Here is a 20,819-nt window from a genome sequence, read left to right on the forward strand (position 1 = left end):
CAATTTGTACTAACAGAATGGTTTCGTGTTTACACAATAATATAATGACAAAAGTCAAAATTATATATATATATATGTATATATAGTTATATGTATATGCATTTGTTTACATGTAATTTAACGTTTTATAAAACATTTTATGCGTAAATAAACGACTTGTACATACAGACTATTTATGTTTTGTTTAATAAATATAATATTGAATATTTTTTTTTAAATAAATTTGAAATAATTGTAAATTCAGTAGGTATGTTTAAATTGAATAATTAATAAAAAACGCAAACAGTGCTGCCAATGTGTTAAACTAGCAGCAAATAAAAATGTGGTGAAAATTCTATGATGGTTTTACATACGGCAAATACTTTTTTGTTCAACTAATATTTTGATTAAAAGCCTATGGCTGCAATATTATAAAAAAATGAAAATATAAAACAGAAACTAAAATCTAAAACATTTTTTTGTATGTTTAAAAACATTGTAAAATGGCGCTTATTTTTGTAAAATCTTAAACTGTGTTATATTTGTATGGCAGTCTTTGTTAAATTAATATTTTTAATTCTTAAAAATAGCAATATAGGAATTTTTTTGTGAAATCAGAGTCATCAGTTTGTACGCGTTTATAAAGCAGCTAAACCGAATGTAATTGCAAAATAATTATTTACTTAGCAGGCAAGTCGGTAATATTATTTTAAAGTATTTAGTTCTGCATAATAATATTTTAAAGTATTTTAAAATAAATATTTCACATCATTTTAAAATACCGTAGCATACTTGTTTATAACATTTTAATTTAATTTTATGCTTTTCGAATTATTTTAAAACAATATTACCAACTAACATTTTTTTGCTACAGATAATTTTAAATTTGAGATCATTTTGCTTTGAATGTTCGCCTTTATTTATATAATCTTTTATTTAAATAGCTTTTTAGAAAATCAATTTCTTTTTTAATTGTGAATGTATAACCTAAATGCGCGTCTTATTTGCTGCTGCTGCTTACTTTTACTAATTAAATTTACTGTTTCATATTTTTTTTTTGTTTAGTTTTTTTATACCCAAATTTAGCATTTCAATTTCTTTTTAAACTTTTGCGACTCTGTGTAATTTTTATGCATTTTTATTGATGCATTTCAATCTTAATAAATATCAAATATGCACGCAACAGTCTCAAAATCTCGTTTCAATGGCGTTTGTGTAACACGTTTGTTCTTGTTTGCCAATAACATTTTTTATGCAACTGTATTTCTTAGTGTAATTTTTGTTTTGTTTTCTTTGCTTTGCATACAAAGAAACTTTAATTTAATTTTTTTCAGCATTTTATGTATATTATATACGTTTATATTGCTATTTGTGTATGTTTAAATATTTTGTTGTTGTTCTTCTTAGTTTGTTTTTTCATTTGTGTTTTACAAAATGTGGCTTTCCATCTGGTTATTACCAGAGATCACAAAAAAATATTTTATTTTATAAGTGTATATATTTATTTCACTATATTATTTAATTTGTAATTGTTGTTTTTTGTTTTGTTTTGTTTTTGTTACCGTCTAATTTAAAGTCTTTCTAAGAACATGTTGATCTTCCGATCACATTATAAATGTTTTACCACAATTACTCGTACATATTAGTTTTTCATTTGTTTTGTTTTTAATTTCTTTGTTTGTTTGTTTGCATGTGGAAATTGTTCAGTGTTTGCGAAACTGCTTTGAAAGTGACAAAGAAAAACATTGTATGTATACGCGCTTACATATAAAAAATAAAAAATAAAATATTCGCGTTTGCAAATATAAAATCCTATGGTTTTTCCTTTTCGTTTTTTCTTTTGTTTTGTTTTTAGTGTGTCAATTATTTGTAAAACAAATGTTACACGGTGTCCACACGCACGGCAAATGGGTGGTGTATTCGTAAATGGAATTTTATTGCATTTAATGCTGGTTTTGTTTTTAGTTTTTCGCTTTCTTGGAAGGACTTTTGGTGGTGTGACACAGCAGTCGCATACAATTACAAATTATTATATTTTATTTTTACTTTTAATTTTTGAAATTGTTTTTTTTTAGTATTTCTCTTACGCTTTCGTTCGTTACGCTTTTATTGGTCTACGCGCCAATAGGTACTGTTAATCGTTATCATTTATGCATGAAATTCGCTAGCTTACAACTATGTATGGTATATGTTATGCGTGTGTGTCTTAGATTGTATAGTACTTCATTATAACTATATTTGCGCTAAAGTTTTTCTTTTTTATCATTTAATATTATAGTAATAATTTTCAAATTTTCGTTTTGCTACACATCATTTGCTTTTAATTGTTTCATTTTTTTTTTTGGATCGATCGAGGAACAATAAGTTTTGGCTTGTTACTCAAGAAGTTTTAATGATGTGTTTTTTGCTTTTTTGGGTTTTATAAATATTTTTTTATGCGTACTTTGTATAGTGAACTTTTCATATTAATATGTATGCTGGCACAAGTTTGAAATCTCATTAACCACTTAAGTATGTATGTACATATGTACGTATACATGTTATATGATATATTATGAAATATAATATAGATTTGCGTCTCTTTCTCATCAAACATACTCATTATAAATTTACATACATATATCTATTTATCAACATGCAAATTTGCTAAACTTTAGTAATCTATATACATATGTATGTATATATAGATATATATACGTATATATATGTATATATAGATATATACATGTATGTATATATTTGTTTGTTTGTATGAATAATTTATACTCTTTTAGTAGTAATATGTTTATAAATTTGCAATATACTTTTTTATGCGTACTTACTCGCTAAATATTTTTACTAATTTTTGTTGCTTTTTTTTAAATTCTAATGAACACAATCAAGTGAATTTTTTTTTTTGTTCACATAAAACTCTGTCGAGATTGGTATTAGTTGGGGGCGTGCTTATAATTTCATCATGTCTTAGTCGCTTTGGTAGTCAGTCTTCTTTAAAAGTTATAACCAAAGTACCACACACAATCATATGCACTTGATTACAGTTAATCTTTTTTATAAAACTAAACATTAAGAAGTGTATAAAATAAACAAAAAAAAAATATTTAAAATTGTATATAGTCTTACGTACAATTGAGTTAATTGATATGCATTGCATACAATTGTAGAAATAAAATTTCCTGCTTTTCAATTACAATTAAAAAACGTGTACAAATCTTTTATAAGGATTTGTGCCTTCTTTGGAATCCGGCGATAATTCGATTAGGAAAACGATACGGCCATCGGGCATTAGTGCAACATCGCATGTGCGATCCTTCTCGTCGAGAGTTGGTGGCATCAATGGGTTAATTGATGGACGTATCTCAATCTATGGGAAGAAATTTGAATTTTTTTTAATTAATTGCGTTAATATTATATTAATATAAATGTATGAAGTAGAAGGTGGTTTTAGTATAGGAAACTCGCTCTCTGTAAAACGGTTGAAGAAGTTCCACCAATAACTGGTCAAAATGTAGATTCAACAACCTTCTTTACAACGATCTTTCGAAAAAGCATGTTTTCATTGAACTTACTCTTTTTTCCTTACACACTGAATACATTTTCAACAATTGCTCTAGACTGGTCTGAACCCATTAGTTTCTGTCTTTTTAATTAAAGTTCCTATACAACCACCTCTCTACTTAAATCCTAACTGCTACTTAAATTTATTTTTAGCCAACTTACACTCCAGAGATAATCCAAGCTAGGGCTATAGACTATTATACGTTGATTCTTTGAATCAGCAACGATAATGCGTCCGTCATCATCACAGCAAATACCCGAAGGACGATTAAATTCTTGAATGCCCGAGCCCTCATGACCTTTAGCTGATATTATCTGAAAGAAGCAAATAAAATAAATATTGTGCATAAAAATAAAGTTCATCGTAAGTTCATTACTCTCAGCTTACCTCATTAATATCTGGATCGATCAAATATAGACAATGATTGTCAAAGTCCGATACTATAATATTGCCAGTCGGTGTATAACATACACCGCGTGGCGAGGCAATGCCCTTATTCTGACCGTGATTGTCGAATACGATTTGTCGTATGAAACGACCCTCCGAATCGAACTGTTGTATACGATGATTGCGTGAATCAGTGACAACGATTTGACGACGCGAATTGACAGCCACATCCCATGGATATTGGAACTGTCCGTACTCTTTGCCATAGCTACCGAATTTCAACAAATACATGCCAGCCGCATTGAAAATCTGTACGCGATGATTATCCTTGTCGACAACAATAATACGATTATCAATGTCAACGCAAATGCCAGCCGGCAAGTCGAACTCTCCATTGCCAACTCCTTTGCGCCCGAATTTGAACTTCAAAGAGCCATCCGGATTGAAAACTTGCACACGATTATTACGTCTGTCTGAGATCAAAACATGACCCATCTTATCAACACACAAGCCCCACGGACGGCTAACCTGCCCTTCGTCGTGGCCCTCGGTGGCGAAAGACAGTGAGAGTGCATTCGAATTACGTGCCTTTACGTGTTCAATAGAACCGGGTATGGCCTGTGTACTGCGCGGTGCACCGAAGTGCAAATTCGGCGAAGCACGCAAGACGCTGAGCTCCCATTCGAGTCCGGTACTTTGTATACCACATGCGCTGCCACCACGTACTGGCAACAACGGTGACGGAATGCTACGGAAACTATTCTCACGTATAAATGGGCGACGTATATTCTGTGGCATAGTTACATTGGCAACTGGAATAGTATTAGTGTTAGCTACCGACATAACGGCACCCATTTCAGCGCCCACAGCGGCGAGTATACCACTACCATTTACTATTGGCATATTTTGTTCGTCCACCAGCACAATACCGCCTTGACTGTGTATATCTTGCATGATACTATAGTCGGGCGATACGAAACCGAATAGCTCCTGCTTGGGCTGTAGATCTTTATATATGGCGGCGAATTGTTCGAGTTGCCGTTGACCGTTTGAGACTTTCATCGCAATCTCAATGTGATCCATACGCCCACTATTCTCGGAAATTTTTTGCAACATTTCCGAAGTTTCAGCAAGTCCGGAAAGCGCCGATTTCAAGCCGGCCATTTGATCGTGCAGTATGGCCAGGCGACGTTGACGCAATTTATCAACAAAATCCAATAGGAAACGTTCGCGATCCTCGATGGCAATTATGAATTGTCGGAAGGCCTTTCGTATAGTTTCACTTAACTCGATGCAATTGCGTTCGATCATACGTATAAAAGTCAATGCCTTATCAATACTACTCTTAATGCACTTGGTGCCCGTACGGCTACTTTCAATGGCCGATTGTACCTTATCGTTGGCTTCATCGACGAAACTCGATATGGATGCGTAATTGTGTTCCTTGTGTTCGTGTAGTGTGCAACACTGACAGACTAATTTTTTACATGAATCGCAAACGTAACGTAAAATCTCATTGTGTAAATCGCAAACGTAATTGGGCGATGGTGGTAGCGGTAGTGGTGGTGGTGGTGCTGATGCAGCTGCTGATGCTGTTACTGATGTTGCTGTTAATGTCGCACTGGAAACTCCACTAGTCGGGGAGCTGCTGGTGCCGATTGGTGTGGGCAATGCAACGATTGCGTGATTGCAAAATATAGGGCTAGTCCGATGTTCATGCAGACATTTATTGCACATAAACTCGTTACACTCAATACAACGTGTTGAAGCGCTAAACTCACACCAACTGCAAGACACACTGACACTAGAATTGCTCGATGACTCAGATGGAAACTTTCTGGGCCGACTTATAGGTGGTCGGGGCATTCCAATAGCACTGAAATCGCCCATTGTCGGCTCCATGGCACCAAAGAAGTTATTGAAGATGTAATCGTTTTGTGGTGGCGAACTAAAAAGGGGAAGAATGAATAAAATTAAGTTAGTGGTTGAAGGTTATGTACCGAAAAGTATTCGAGAAAGGTATAAAGTTACAATAACGTAGCGAGGTAATTTCCAGATGTCTATCTATGGGCCGTTTAAGCGATAATTGATTAAAAATTGACAGATGACGGATTGGTATTGCATGTGAAACCCTTACTACGACCTCAAGATACCGTTAGTCGAAAAAGTTCTGCTAAATTGATGAGATCTTATTATAACTTCCATATACCTAGCAGGTGTATAATGATATCCCCCTCTGGTCGACTTTCAGACGTATATATATTTTATTTTTAAAAATGTTCCTCTATGCCCCTTTCATTTATCCATTTTTTATAAAGAGTGTTTAGTTCTAGACACGATCTTAATTCTAACAAGTAAGGAATGCCTAAGTTCGGGTGTTATTTATTATAATTAAAATAACACGCAATTCGACCCATATATCTGGTATAGAGCCCACTGGAATATCGAGAATCACTATATATAGTATATGTGGGCTGTGTTATTCCTAGACCGTTTTTACTCGTTTTCACCACCCAACTATATTATAACCAAGATATTCCAATCATATAATTTTCCTAAGATATCTTACATATTAAGCGATATATACGGTATAGTGTAAGTAGTAGGGGGCTACAGAAATTATTGACGCGATTTTGCCCAATTTTAAGATCCACTTGTTCGGTATCTGGGGCCTTGAAATGTTACAGTCCGATTCCGGTGATTTTAAGAAGGGTGATCTCATAGAAGGAACACAATATTTGGGCAAAGTTTTGTTCCGATATCTTCATTGGTGCTTAATTTATAGATTGCTAAGTGGGGATTCAAAATTGTGGTATATAGGAAGTAGGAGTGATTGTAAGCCGATTACGCCCATTTGGTGCTATTGTTTCTTTTGGTCCAACAGTTTCTTAGATATGCTTTTTGACCCATCAATCGGCGAGAGTATAATCTCTCCAACTTCGATAAAGACATGCATCTATGACGACTACACTTTATAATTATTTGCATTATAGTTTGGATTTGTTTCATCGAAAGGTTCCTCTGGAAATTATATGCCATTTGGAAGCAACTGAATTCGTTCGATAAATGTGGGGATGAGAGTTATACTAAGCTTGTTCAGTGGATTAGACTGAATGTATAAAAAGCTTTAGGTTTAGGTTCTGTGTATTTTAAATAAACGCCTAACTTTCGACTACTGCCACCAAATTATATTAGATTCATGAACGAATGGAGGTTCGGCCAAACAATCCACACATTCTTTAAATTCTGTGAATAGGGTCTCCAACATCTATTGCATATATGTAAGTAGTGTATTAAATAAAGTTTTGTATACTCACATTTCATTATTTGGTGGCTGCTGCATTGATGGTGGTGGAAGTGCGCGAGCGGCTGTCATATCCCACGATGGAAAGGAGTCAAAAATGCCGGCTAGCAAACGTTCGGCAGCTGTACTCGTGCCATTTGTTGGCATTTGACCGTTGCTCCCGCTCGGTGGGTTATTACCGGCTGCCATTTGTGGTGGTGGTGGTGGTGGTTGTTGTTGTTGTTGTTGTTGTTGTTGTTGTTGTTGCGGTACGGTGGATGAGCTGCCAGATAGGAGTTCCATCATAAACTCGTGCTTAAAGATGCGTGTAAAATTTCGCCTTCAATGGAACACACGTCCACCACTCCAACAATTAACTTCGCGCACTGAATTGAAAATATCAGAAATTCGAAATATCAAATACACTGAACTTTCTCTTCTACACTTTAACACTGTAAAATATTTTAATATTTTTGAAAATGTTTTTTTTTTTTTTTTAATTAAAGTCTTTATTTTTGAAAATGTTTTTTAAACTAATGTCTTTATTTTTGTTAATAGAATAAACTTTAAGTTTATTTTCCCCGATTGTTCAAAACAAAACTGAAAATGTTTTTAAAACAAATTTATAACAAAAATCTGAAATTTAACTATTTCGATGCGTTTCGGACGGACGCGTGAACAGCACTGTGCGATGTCGGGGCTCTGCGGTGCTCTTAAAAAGGCGTCAGACGCATGCAGGTATTCACTACTCGTGCTACTAGCAGGCAGCAGGTCACAAATGATCTACGCTTGGGTCGCCTTTCTTTCAAATGTCAGTAAGCGCATTTGTGCGTGTGCATGGGGAAATAGGTGCGTTTGTAGCGCTGTTGTTGCATGTTCGTATGTGCAACAAATCTTGCAACATGTGTTTTGTTTAAAATTCTTTTGTTTTCTCCATTTTCGGGAAGCTATTAAATGCACAAGTATTAGTTCCGCTCTTTGAATGCATTGATTTAAAGTAGAAAGCCATTCTTCTCTTCAGCTGCTAGAAATTCATCAAATAGAAGCAGGATAATCGCCAGCACGGCTTATCCTTGTTACCTTCCAAAAATTCCACATGTAGGTGTGTATGTACACAGTGTCGGACTAGACGAATTGCAGATGTTTAAAGGAAATGCATTATTTGTAATGCTTGAAAAGAAAGCCTTTGCAAACATGCAAATCCAACTACATAAACATTAATAGAAACAATTGAAAAATCAATATTTTTTTTTTTTTAAGTTTTACTTGGAAATTTTCAATAACCTCGTAAAAATAGTCCTGTCAAAGTTTCATGACAATTTATCTAACAATTCTCAAATTATTTATAACTAAATGACGCTACCTTTTGATAAACATTGTTTCATAGTGGAGAAAACCCGTTAGGGGTTTCAAAATTTCAAAATTTCAAAATGTGAAAAAATTGTCTTATTAAATAGTGCGATATGTTTAAAATATTATCCAAAAATATCAAAACAATCCCAGTAATATTCTATGAGATACACCCTTTGGAAGTTCCGCCCATCAGGCCAAGTCAGTACCCTTGTTTTAGCCATTGAAACCCACCTAACCCCTTAATTCAAAGTTATGACTAGGTTTCGCTTTTCGTTGTGACCGTAACCTCGGTTCCGGAGAGCCAAAAGAGGCAGTGACGCCAAACAAATATTCCGAAAATTCACAAATTTGCTTTCGATGAAAGTAAGTAAGAAACCAGCTTGTGACACGACGGAAGAATTACGCTATAAAATAGTCCCCATATTTTGTACCCAACTATTTTTTTCCTCAAACTCAAAAAGTATCTCGCTGCAAATAGATTTCACTCAAATGAGGAGATAAAACGCCACTTTATAAGCTTTAAAACATCGCACCATCGGCTAAAATGGCTTCGTCTACGTAATCGCTACTGAGTCCAATTTATATTCAGTTCGAGATCATCCATATTGAAGTTATGTAAAAACGTGACTAGTCTAAAATACTCATTATATGACAACTGTACCTTCGAATAATAGCTAGGACTGCATATATAGGAGCATATTCTTTTTATTCATGTGAGTTTGTAAGCATCAAAAGAGTACTATAGATCTACTAATTTTAGATAAAATGTTCCTCTAGAGACATAATATTGTTACAGAAGTCAAACTATTAGATATTAGAGCTTAGTTCAAAGACCAACAACCAAGACACCTCTTGTTGGATGATCTGGTTTAACCGAGTGCAATAGTTGAAAATATTTATAATTATAAATTTACAAAGGCTACAAGAAAATATTTCATACATTACAGTCCATCATCTGTTAAATAAAATAGTAAAACGAGAGCGCTGTTGGAAGTATTTTAAGTTAACCCTCATTTTGACGGATACTTGGATTGTCATATATGTAGAGTACCAATGGGCCTGGCCGGACCCAAAAGCAAACCTAATATCATTTTGGAGAAACTTTATTTTTTTATTTCAAATAACATTTTAAAAACTCAAATAAAGTATTCACGAAAAGCAAGTAAAAGATTGAAAATATAATATATTTTCCTTTATACACTTAAAGCAACAAATGGCTACGTTGTCTTGATGAAATCCAAAATCAGATGAAAGAACTGCCCTATTCTTGTTTTTCTTCATTTCAGGTGGGATACATGCTTTATTGCTTCGAAGGGTTCCAACGAAGGACAGCCCCAAGCTTATTAGCCGCTTACATAAATTTAAAGTGGAACAAAAATTGTCAGCTACTATTGTGCGCCCAGAATTTTTGCCAGACCCATTAGTACTCAATATGACTTTTCGGTTGAAAACTATAATTTAAAAACTATTTATCAATTTTTATAAATATATATATGAACAAAATCATACTAAAATATATCATCTAGGATATCATGAAGTATTGAAACATAAACGTGTGTACTAGTATATGAAATAGTGATTTAAAGTTCAAAAAAGTTCTGGCTGGACCCATCAGTAAAAATGAGGGTTACAGTAATTTCAGATTATGGCAATTTCGGTCCTACACACATTGCATATTTTTCAATAATAGTAAATAAATATAATATAAAATAATGTATAAATATTTACACATATAGTCCAGTGAGATTTCCACCTCGGGAGAAAGTTGTTGAACCTCTTGAAAGGGCATTAGATTAATATGAATATGCACAGCTTTCTAGTTCAAAGCCGATAGGTGAAGCCGAAATAGACTTGAGGGTTTTTGAAATCGTTCACTCAAAATTACGATATCCATAACTCGAACTTGTGAATTGGCAAATTTCCTTCCATAACTCAAACTTCCTTAACTCGAACTCTTGAATTGGTAATAAAAGTAAAATTTCATGCAAATTTCCTTCCACAGATCGAACTTTTCGACCAGGACATAATACAAAATTTAAAATTTGACTATCGAGGCAAAATTGTAAAAGAGTCCCTCTATATTCGATATTGCGAATTCAAAAGTTCGAGTTATGGAGATCTTCGAGTTATAAAAGTTCGAGTTATGGAAGTTCCACTGCATTTATGTTTTATTGAAAATTTCTATAACTCGCAGTCTCACTAACTCAAAGTTTTATTTGTGGACTATGCTGATTCCAGTTGGGGAAGTTCAACTGTAATTGTTCAATGATTTTAAAAACTTAAGACCTGAAAGAAAATATAATTGTTCATAGTAATAAACTAACTTATTTGGGTTACTTAACTCTTATTTGGTGAAAAATTAAGCTTTTTTCTTTCAGTAGAAGACATATTAAAAGGGTTTTCGATGAGCTAATCTCTAATACTTGGCAACCCAGCCATCAGACAGCTGATATATCAGAATAAAATGTGTGGCAATAACAATTAAAGTACACTGCAGGGCTCTGTTAAAATCTTTTGAAGTGTTATAAAGAGAATTTCCAGGTGTATTAGCTAGGTAACTGCATACCTGAGTAAAAGTTATAGCGAAATTTCGGGTATTTTCCACTATCAGTTGGCATATGCAGATGCACATATAGATACATACATACAAATACCTGACTACAATTACAAATTCAATTCAAAGAATTTGTGTACATACATACATACATATATACAACCCTAGACGTATGCGTGTCTGCGCATAAATAAATAAATCAAATAATTATGCGAATATCGAAGAGATGCTGCTAAGGCAGTTTACAAGAGAACTGCACAGCGCAAATCAATGTCCCTTTTCTCAACACAGACGCATGAAATTCTAGGCGAGTCATCTGTTAACGCCTAAATGAATGCATATCCTCACAAAAGTAGGTATATAGCACAAGCGAACACACATTAAAACAATAATAATAGAGAATGCGTAAATGCACGTAGATTATTTGGAGTACAGCAAGCGTTTTTTCTAGTTCAGTCTTCGTCTTTCGTTTCGTTTCTTTTATTTTATTATTTTTGTGCTTCTTCTTTTTCATCAATCGACGCATAGCGAATGCGTAAGGATCATATGCCCGCCGGAATACATACACACACACCTAAACATGCATGCAAGCTGATTTTCTTGAGAAGACTGCCGTAGACAGCAAAACAACTAGCATAACAGCGGCGAAGAAGTCTTTAACGCTAGGCCATGAAGGCAGACGGTTGAAGGAAAAACCACCCCTGGTTTATTCACAGAAATTTGAACTTAGTAAACTCACCCCTAAAAAGATTAAATACTATTGCGATTTGTGTATGTCCTTCTGGAAGGTACCCATACCCTTCAGCCATGTACACCCAAATACAAATACATATTTATTTATATGGCATTACAAAGCCAACACACACATTTACGTGTATGCGTCTAGTGCCGTATGGAGTTAAGGACATGATATGCGAAATGAATCGCTAAGGACTTGATTAAGATAAGGGCGAAATAGAGACAGGGTGCGCAGAATGCAAAAGTATTATACTTATGTATCTGCGAATTGTGTAGAATAATTTCTTAGCTACACTCTTGCACGAAATTTAATAAACTAATACATATGTATTTATGTATGTGTGTGTGAATATTCTTACTCACACATTTGTTATCTGAACTTTGTAAAACTATTATTTGCTGGATTTAAGAAATTTCATACAATTTTAGCATTGAAGATGTAAAGTACGCAGTTTCAGCCAGAGGGAAATCAAGAGATTAGGGTTGCAGGTGCATGAATATATAATATATAAATTAATTATAATAAATAATAATTTTATGAATTTCGTTAATATTTTTGATAATGAATATTTGAAAGTGTTTTTTCAAACAAGAAAAGATCCTAAAATAAAATTATGTATATTTTGACACATTACATACAATCTTTTCAATAATTTAATAATATTTTTGTAAAAACTTGAAAAGAAATTCCTATTACTTTATAAATATTATTGAAATATATGAAACATAACTTAAGGTGTCAATAGCTAGTCAAAAATATACGAAATATACGATTCTCTATTATTTTGTTAATGTAGGATCCAAAAGTGATCCTAAAAACATTAGTAGAACAGTGAAGATAATATTTCCTTGTAGTGTCGAAACATTCGTGTCAGTCAGCTCCAGCACATACAACTTTAAGGGACCTTTTTCTCGAAACTGTTTTCAATTGGGAGACGATAAGTCTTGGATTTTGCGTAAAACTGATATAAAGCTAGGTAGATTAAGATCACATTTTTTATTTTGTTTCAAATGGAATCAGTTTCTAGAACTCCTGGGGCTCGTTGAGAGTGTATGAAAAAGCGTAATTCTATAGATTAGCCCAGTGGCCGTAAATTTGTATCAAAATGGCATTATCTTTTGTTCGTTCAAATACATGTTGAATAAGCCTTACTAACATAGGAAATTGTTAAAATTAGGCATGTTTTAGGGCTTTTGACTGGCCTGCACTGAAATATAATAAAATACAAAATATTAATTTTTGCGTATTCTAATCCTGTCTAACATATATATTTATTTATAGGCATAAATTGACAGAATTTTAACTTTCATGGAACCAGTTAACGAAAAGTAATGCCATTCTTAAACCCCAAAGTAAATCAACAGCTATTAAATATGCAATGTGGTATCTATATGCTGGGAACATTAGAGAAAATCATGGAAATACTTAATGAAGAAAAACTGAATGAAATGAAATGAAGAGGACGGACAGAGTCCGAAATATTCGTTTATCGTTATTTCTAAACATTTTGAATTATTCTTTAAAAACATTCATTTCAATGTTTCTATACAGTATACTCTCGAAAAGTAAATCGATTGGTATTTTGGGTAATTTACTTTTTCGAATAATTTACTTTTCCAAATATACATATACATAAATTATCTGTTTTTATAATATTAAATGCATTTTTAAACTTAAAAAATTCATTCATTTATTTGCTTCAATAAAACATATGGATTTACATGAAAAACATATTTACATTTACATACATACATATGTATTTACTATGACGAGAAAAAATCTTGAATATTCTTTTGTTTTTTTTCTTTTGCAATATATTTTCTGACCATTTTTGTACGACAATTCAAAAAGTCTGACACCTGATTTGCATCGTTTTCATTTTTAAACCAGTGGATCAAGTAGGAGAGTTTATTTACTAAAAAGACGCGATAAACAAGAGAGTAAGTGTTTTTGCAACATCGTAAAAAACGCTGCTTGCTTCGTTTCGAATTTTTGATCACACTCTCTGAAAAGTAAATTTAAAAATTTACTTTTTCGAGGTGCATGTGTAATCTTAAAGGCGATTAACTTTTCCGCGATTATTTACTTTTTGAGAATTTACTTTTCGAGAGTATACTGTATTATACAATACATATACATATTGGCGAAGTCTAGACGGGAGACCACATGAACCACATATATTTACTCAATTTCTGATAAGCTGAAAAGGTTATTTGAGTGAAATTGAAACAAAATAAATGAACGCTTCATTTAACCAAATTTTTCATCGACCTAATTCTCGGTTACGTTTTAATTCCTCATCAAGTGCTGTTTGAAATGTGTAAACCATTCGTCGTTCACTAAGTAATTTTGTTTGATAATAACACCAATTTTGGCATACTTTCAGGCGCACACTCGATTTTTATACTCTCGCAACAAAAGTTGCCAAGAGGGTATTATAGTTTTATTCACATAACGGTTGTTTGTAAGTCATAAAACTGAACGAGTTAGATATAGGGTTATATATATCAAAATGATCAGGATGACGATACGAGTTGAAATCCGGATGTCTGCCTGTCCGTCCGTCCGTCTGTCCGTGCAACGGATAACCTGAGTAAAAATTGAGATAGCTTAACGAAACTTGGAACCCGTATTCCTTGGCACCCTGAGGAGATGGGCAAAATCGGACCATTACCACGCCCACAAAATGGCGAAAACCAAAAACCTATAAAGAGTCATAACTAATCCAATAATAAAGTTATGGAAGTAAAATTTGGAATGACGGATTGCACAGGGAAGGGCCTTATTTAGATGTACTTTTTTTTGGTTATTTGTTATGTATCTTGCAAACCAATGGAGCTATATAAACCAAACTTTATGCAGTCGGTTCTCTTACGTATCCCACCACACACCATAAGAATAGTTGAAATCGAAAAATAACCACGCCCACCTCCCATACAAAGGTTAGGTTGAAAATTACTAAAAGTGGGTTAACTCACTAACGAACAACCTCAGAAACACTAAATTTCACAGAAATAATAGTAGAAGGAAGCTGCACTCAGATTTTTTTACAAAATGAATAATGGGCGTGGCATCGCTCACTTATGGGTCGAAAACCATATCTCAGGAACTCTTCTTCTTGACTGGCGTAAATAGGAACTACTCGACAAATTTCAATGAATTTCGGTATATAATATTTTCTTGACACCCTGATGACACGTGTGGAAAATGGATGAAATCGGTTCACAACCACAACAATTTCCCATATAACTCAATTTTGAATTCCATCTGATTCCTTCACTTTATAATATATACATAAGGAACCAATGAAGATAGCGGAATAAAAATTTACACAAATTCTGTATTTGAGCTGTGACATCATTTGTGGAAAAATTGTCCAAAATGGACTATAAGTTTCCATGGCTCCAGATATCGAACATGTTGAACACAGCGCCTAAGGGTAAATTTTAACCGAAAATATGGGTAAATCTCTTAGATAATTTAATGTAATTCTGAAAAAATTATTTTCTTCTAATAGTGTGTCTTTGTTCCAAAAATTATTAAGATCAGGTAATAACATCTCATGGCTCGCATATACCTAAATATAGGTTTTTCAAAAATTCGTTGGGCTTTCTTCCGCATATATGTATTGGTTAATATGTGAGATATCTTAGCAAAATTAATTGGATATAGTGTACTTTGCTGGTGAAAATGAATGAAATCGGTTCAGGAATTATTTCAGCCCTCACATGCTATATATGACGATTTTCGTTATTCTATTAAACTTTATGCCGAATTTATGTGTGTTATCTTAATAAAATTTCATCAATAAATTGCGAGAGTATAAAATGTTCGGCTGCACACGAACTTAGTCTTTCCTTACTTGTTTTAAATATTTTTATGTGATAAATTATAGATTAATTTTTAAGTCTTACAAGTAGCTTCCCCCACGAAAGCTGCACTGGGAGCATTGCCAATCTATGTACATACATAAATATGTACTTCTCAAAGAGATTTGAAATTTCACAGTAGCCAAGGTATCAAAGAAGCCAAATCCTTCAATAAACAGTCTAAATGGTCATCAATTAATATGAATATACATATGTATGTACATATGTACGTAAACATCAATGTGTGTCAATGGAAACCACAATCTATAACACTAGTACAGTTAGTGGTAGTCTTTTCCAACAGGGTTCGGAAATCCTCACGATACATACATATTTTTTATTTTATATATTCCATGTATGTGAGTGTGTGTGTATGTGCGTTTATGCATTTTTATCATCTGTGTCCTACGTGATTTAAATGCGTTGTAGCGAATGCACTGCCGAATATCCTTTTATACCTTTACTGTGTCAATAAGCGCACACACACATATGCATACCCATATATGTATGTAATTATATATGAGTAAGTACATACATATGTATGTACCCAAAGAAACTTATCTATGCGTGCTTCATATTTTATTTTATTACTTACGTTTCTTGGCACAGGCATACAAATGTGCGTTTCTGTAGTTGTAAGCGTCTGTAGTAGTTTGTTGTTGTTGTTGTAACCGTGTCGTCGTCGCTATCGTTGTCGTCACTGCCACTGCTGTTATGAACTGAAGGAAGAGCCGACTAACGTATGTATGGGGTCTTTTCCGTTTCCCTTATACAATGTTTGGACTATTGTTTTGTTGTGTTGCGGCCGCTGTCTTCTACTTGCTCTGCATGTACATATGGATGTATGAGTGTAGTCGTGCTGGGATTTTTGTTTTGCTTGCGCTCCCCAAAATCTTATATGGATTTGTTGTTGTTGTTTCGTATATTCGTCAACTTTTTGTTTCACTTCAATCTCTTTCGTCGCTCTTTACTGTTATATTCTCTTAAAATTTTGTGTTTTTTTGGTTTTTGGTTTTTTTGGATAGAACTACCAATGTAGTATACTTTGCATTTAGGGTTGCACTCAGTCGTTGCTTGACTAACCGACTACCAATTGGAGTTGTATTAATACTAGAAATGTTTTTTTTTTTATATTTATATTTATATTTATTTTTATTTGCAAGGGCCACGAGTATTCGTTTAATAATATTTGTATTAATTATTTGAATTATTTAAATACATTATTTATTTATTTCTTTAACTTATACTTTGGAAGATTTCAGTCGTTTGATGCTGATCTACTGCCGTTGTTGTTGCTGGTTTTTGTTATTTTTTGTATTATAATTTTTATAAATTTTCCCAAATCTCCAATGCGTTGTCCAACGAAAACTGTGCGCATTATCTTGTTATGTTCTTATGTATGTATACATATGTATGTATGTATTCAGCTATACACTAGCTGCATGTATCTATGTATTTGTTCAAATGTGTGCATACATAGATTTGTATGTATGTTCTGTTTGTCATATGCACATAGATATGCTTCAATCTAATGCCTGCTTCTAATGTATTTATGCGCGATCTCTTCGGTGTTTCTCGTGTTCCTGCTGTTAGTACTTCTGTGTGCTTTTTTGATTTTTTTGATTTCCCTTTTCAATTTCGGGCGCACCAAAGCAATGGAAATGTAACAGAAATCAAAAGAAGTTCGTTTTTTTCTTGTTGTAGTTCTTGTCGTAATGTTTTTTTCTTATAGTTTGCTTTTATTTTATTTTTATTTTTTGTTTTTTTTTGCTTTCTACTTTGTTTTGGTTTTTGTTTTTTGTTTATAATTTGTTGTTGCACTGCCCCTGTATTGTTGTTATTTAAGTTAACGATTTTTTTCTGCGCTAATGCATTATATGTTTTTATATACTTTATATATATATATATATGTGTGTGTGTATATACTATTGAAAAAGTTCTGCTTTTGAAGCCGTTCCCTTTTGTTTATATTAATTATATATATAGATTCTTTTGTTGTTGTAATTTATGTAAAATGATTTTAACACTATAAAATCGTTATTACGCTGCTCCTCCGTTTAAATCTATTAGATTTTCGGCTTTGAAAGCACTCTTAAAAACTCTTATACGCATATATTTATATATGTAAGTATATGCACATACATTTGTGTATGTATGTAACTTAGTTATTATATTATGGCCTTAGATTATTGCATAGAGTTTCTTTTTTGTTTTTGTTTATTTCACATAAATTTATTCATTTATATTTATTTATTAATGTCTGTTCAAATCCATTGCACGCGCTTTGTACAATTTTGACAAAGCTACTTTTTCCAATTCGAACTATATGTTAGTATGTATGTATTTACATATAAATTTCTTTTTTTTTTTTGATATATCAAATCCAATGGAGACGCTCAGTTGCACGATTTAAGGACAAGTATAACGAAGACTACACCTTTCACACAACAGCTCTGACAAGACACTAACTCACCGTTTGTAGAATTGCGCCCTTATGTTGTGTGGTGTTGCCCAATTTCCTATCAGCAAAGCGGCGAGAGAGAGCCCAACTGGCATACTGGGCGCACGCATACACACTTAAACTTAATTACATACATACATATGTACATATAAAATAATTTCCAAGCTTGCATATGCGTTTGTATGTATGTATGTGTGTATGTATGCATATATTTTTCACAGCACTGCATTTATACTCGTATACATTTGTTTGAGCGCACGCAGGCGACTAGGCTCATGCGTACATTTCTTTATATGTATGTATGTACGTATGTGTGTGTATGCTTAACAATCAAAACCCAATGTTGGATACCCATTTGCTTAATATTTATATTGGGGTTCGAAATTACTTGGTGGTGGTGTTGATGGTGGTGACTTTTTGGCTTGTTGTCGTTGTTGTTGGCGACAAATGCAAACTAAAGCAGGACTAGAGAGTGTCCCATTGAGGTGTATGTATGTATTTGTAAATATGTAATTGTAAATAAGTATGTATACATTTGGCATTAAAAACTATGAGATATCGAAATATATTTTATAAAAATATAAAAGCATATCAATTATAAAATAATAATTATAATTCAAATATGCAAATTTATATAATTTTTTACTGATTTTATTATAATATACATATGTGTGCGTATATACTAAATAATTCAATATCCAATATTAGACATGAAAAAAAAAATGAATTCTCAATCCAATTGGAAATATTAATCCTTACTACTACTTACTACATTGTTGACTTTTGTGGCGTCCTGCTAAACATCCATACATACATACACATATGTATGCACACAGCCGTCAACTATGCTCTCGTATTGCAAATTTATATAATGCTCACCGTACTCTATAACAGTCGCATACTCACTCCCTTTGTGGGGCAATGCGTTGAGCGTAGAGTGGCCGTAGCAACCCCTATCGCACGTGCTGAGTTGCTGTCGGTTCCAATACATTCACAAAAGTTGAATATTCCGCATTGCTGACAGCAGAAGTGCATGTTTGATCGCATGGAGGCAGGAATCAGGAGTACTCATTATTCCAAACACAAATACATACAGTCACATACCATATCAGGAATATTCGTACTCTTTATTTCAAACGTACATGTGTTAAGTTGGAGCGGTCTCTGTAAGAGGTGGCACAAAAGCAGTCAACTGATTTTTAAAAAACATATATTTAAATATTTTTAAACTTAATATACTCGAATACATAATGAATAAAGTCTGAAAGAATGAAATTATAATCCTTCTTACTTACTCCCAGCATAAATTGTCAAATTTAGGCCTTTATAGAAAGCTCTAAAGTGGCCTCACCTCTCAAATTATATACTTTATTTATGTTCATTGTGATAATTTCGTTAAAATCATTGGAGTTTTATGAGAACCAGATCCAATATTTGGACTCGTGGGTTTGCTGATCCGAAAGGATTAGATCACCGAAAAAACCACCCTTGGTCGTATAAAATCCAGGTCATTTCCACAGAACCGGCTGTCGTGGGAATTGCGACATACAGCACTATGTCGATTAGACTTCGAACGCGTGTGACTTCAGACAAGCACTGACGCCAGGTGAATGACGTCCTTAAAGTCGAATCACCACCCATTGCAGATACCGAGCTAGAGTTGCCTCGCGAAACTGAGTGACCATCAAAAAAATCACCAAATTCGTTATTTACTCTTAAACTTCTACTTACACAGATATCCTGGATCTTCTCATATTCAACATATGTCCCGCAAGCAAAGAGGTGATTAGCGTCATGCAAGGAATTCTTTACATTCGGGACATATCCATCCGTAATCGAGCCCATCTTAAAATCTTACCCTTTGGTCCGACCTCGTCGAAACATCTCGTTTCTTGGGCCTCCAAAACGATCGATGAAAACTAATTTCCAGATCAAGCAGAGCTAGATAACCGCTACAACAGAACAGTTTCTACAACAACACCCTCATACTAGATATGTATGTTGAAGTTTCACATTTTTTACAAATTCTCTCCCAACTCTCAAACAGCAGACATCGAGGTTTATTTTCATCAGTTTAATTTTTCGATCGATAAAAACGCATCCTAACTCTTCTTTCTCTGAGAAATAAGTCAACCGATTCCCATTCGATTAAAGTTCTTGAGTACAGCATCATATAGAAGACAATATCCAGATAACATAATACAGTGTATATTAAAAAAAAAAATATTGAAGTTTGGAATTTGAGAACGACTGACCCGAAGATTTCATGACTTTCTTGTCCTTTTAATTGTTGTAATATCACAAAATTTAACATAAATATACTTTTAGAGGAATGCGGTTGTTGTCGGCTATATAATGGTACGCGTTACCGCATTCATTATAATTACTACGACCATCCACTTATTATAGAGAGAGAGCGTCCATCAGACCTGGCTGTAATACTATTCAGGTTTCTAAACGCGACGGGGTTAGATTTGATATTGGGTAATAGGAGAGGGCACAATAGACCTAGGACCTAGACGTAAGTCACAGTAATCTTCAAATTGTATTCCAATCTAATCTATACATTTTAATGGAAAAACTTCTTGAGGTTTTATTATGATTTTATACATATGAGATTTTATTATGTGTATAAAAA

General features: G+C 33.4%; 1 protein-coding gene across 2 annotated transcripts; it reads right to left on the reverse strand.

Annotated features, from left to right (window-relative positions):
* Positions 1-511: 511 nt before the first annotated feature.
* Positions 512-18,183, reverse strand: LOC105217373 (protein wech). 2 transcript variants are annotated; one of them, XM_054233872.1, is made up of 6 exons: positions 18,069-18,160; positions 16,316-17,546; positions 7,240-7,591; positions 3,923-5,870; positions 3,697-3,849; positions 512-3,340 (listed from the first exon to the last, which is right to left on the reverse strand). In XM_054233872.1, exons 3-6 carry the CDS (start codon positions 7,509-7,511, stop codon positions 3,170-3,172), a joined length of 2,544 nt encoding a protein of 847 aa, XP_054089847.1. In that variant the 5' UTR covers positions 7,512-7,591; positions 16,316-17,546; positions 18,069-18,160; the 3' UTR covers positions 512-3,169. The 2 variants fall into 2 exon arrangements, with proteins under 2 accessions (XP_054089847.1, XP_054089846.1); XM_054233871.1 differs by having other exon boundaries at positions 16,316-18,183.
* Between the last annotated feature and the right edge of the window lie 2,636 nt (positions 18,184-20,819).

Source organism: Zeugodacus cucurbitae, chromosome 6, assembly GCF_028554725.1.
Source record: "Zeugodacus cucurbitae isolate PBARC_wt_2022May chromosome 6, idZeuCucr1.2, whole genome shotgun sequence".
NCBI classification, from domain to species: Eukaryota; Metazoa; Arthropoda; class Insecta; order Diptera; family Tephritidae; genus Zeugodacus; species Zeugodacus cucurbitae.

Coding starts and splice junctions, on each gene's coding strand:
- LOC105217373 (XM_054233871.1), bottom strand. CDS start 7,511: ATGATGGAACTCCTATCTGGCAGCTCATCCACCGTACCGCAACAACAA. Junction 5,871..7,239: donor CAGCCACCAAATAATGAAAT/GTGAGTATACAA, acceptor TCCCCTTTTTAG/TTCGCCACCACAAAACGATT. Junction 3,341..3,696: donor GCTTGGATTATCTCTGGAGT/GTAAGTTGGCTA, acceptor TTCTTCCCATAG/ATTGAGATACGTCCATCAAT.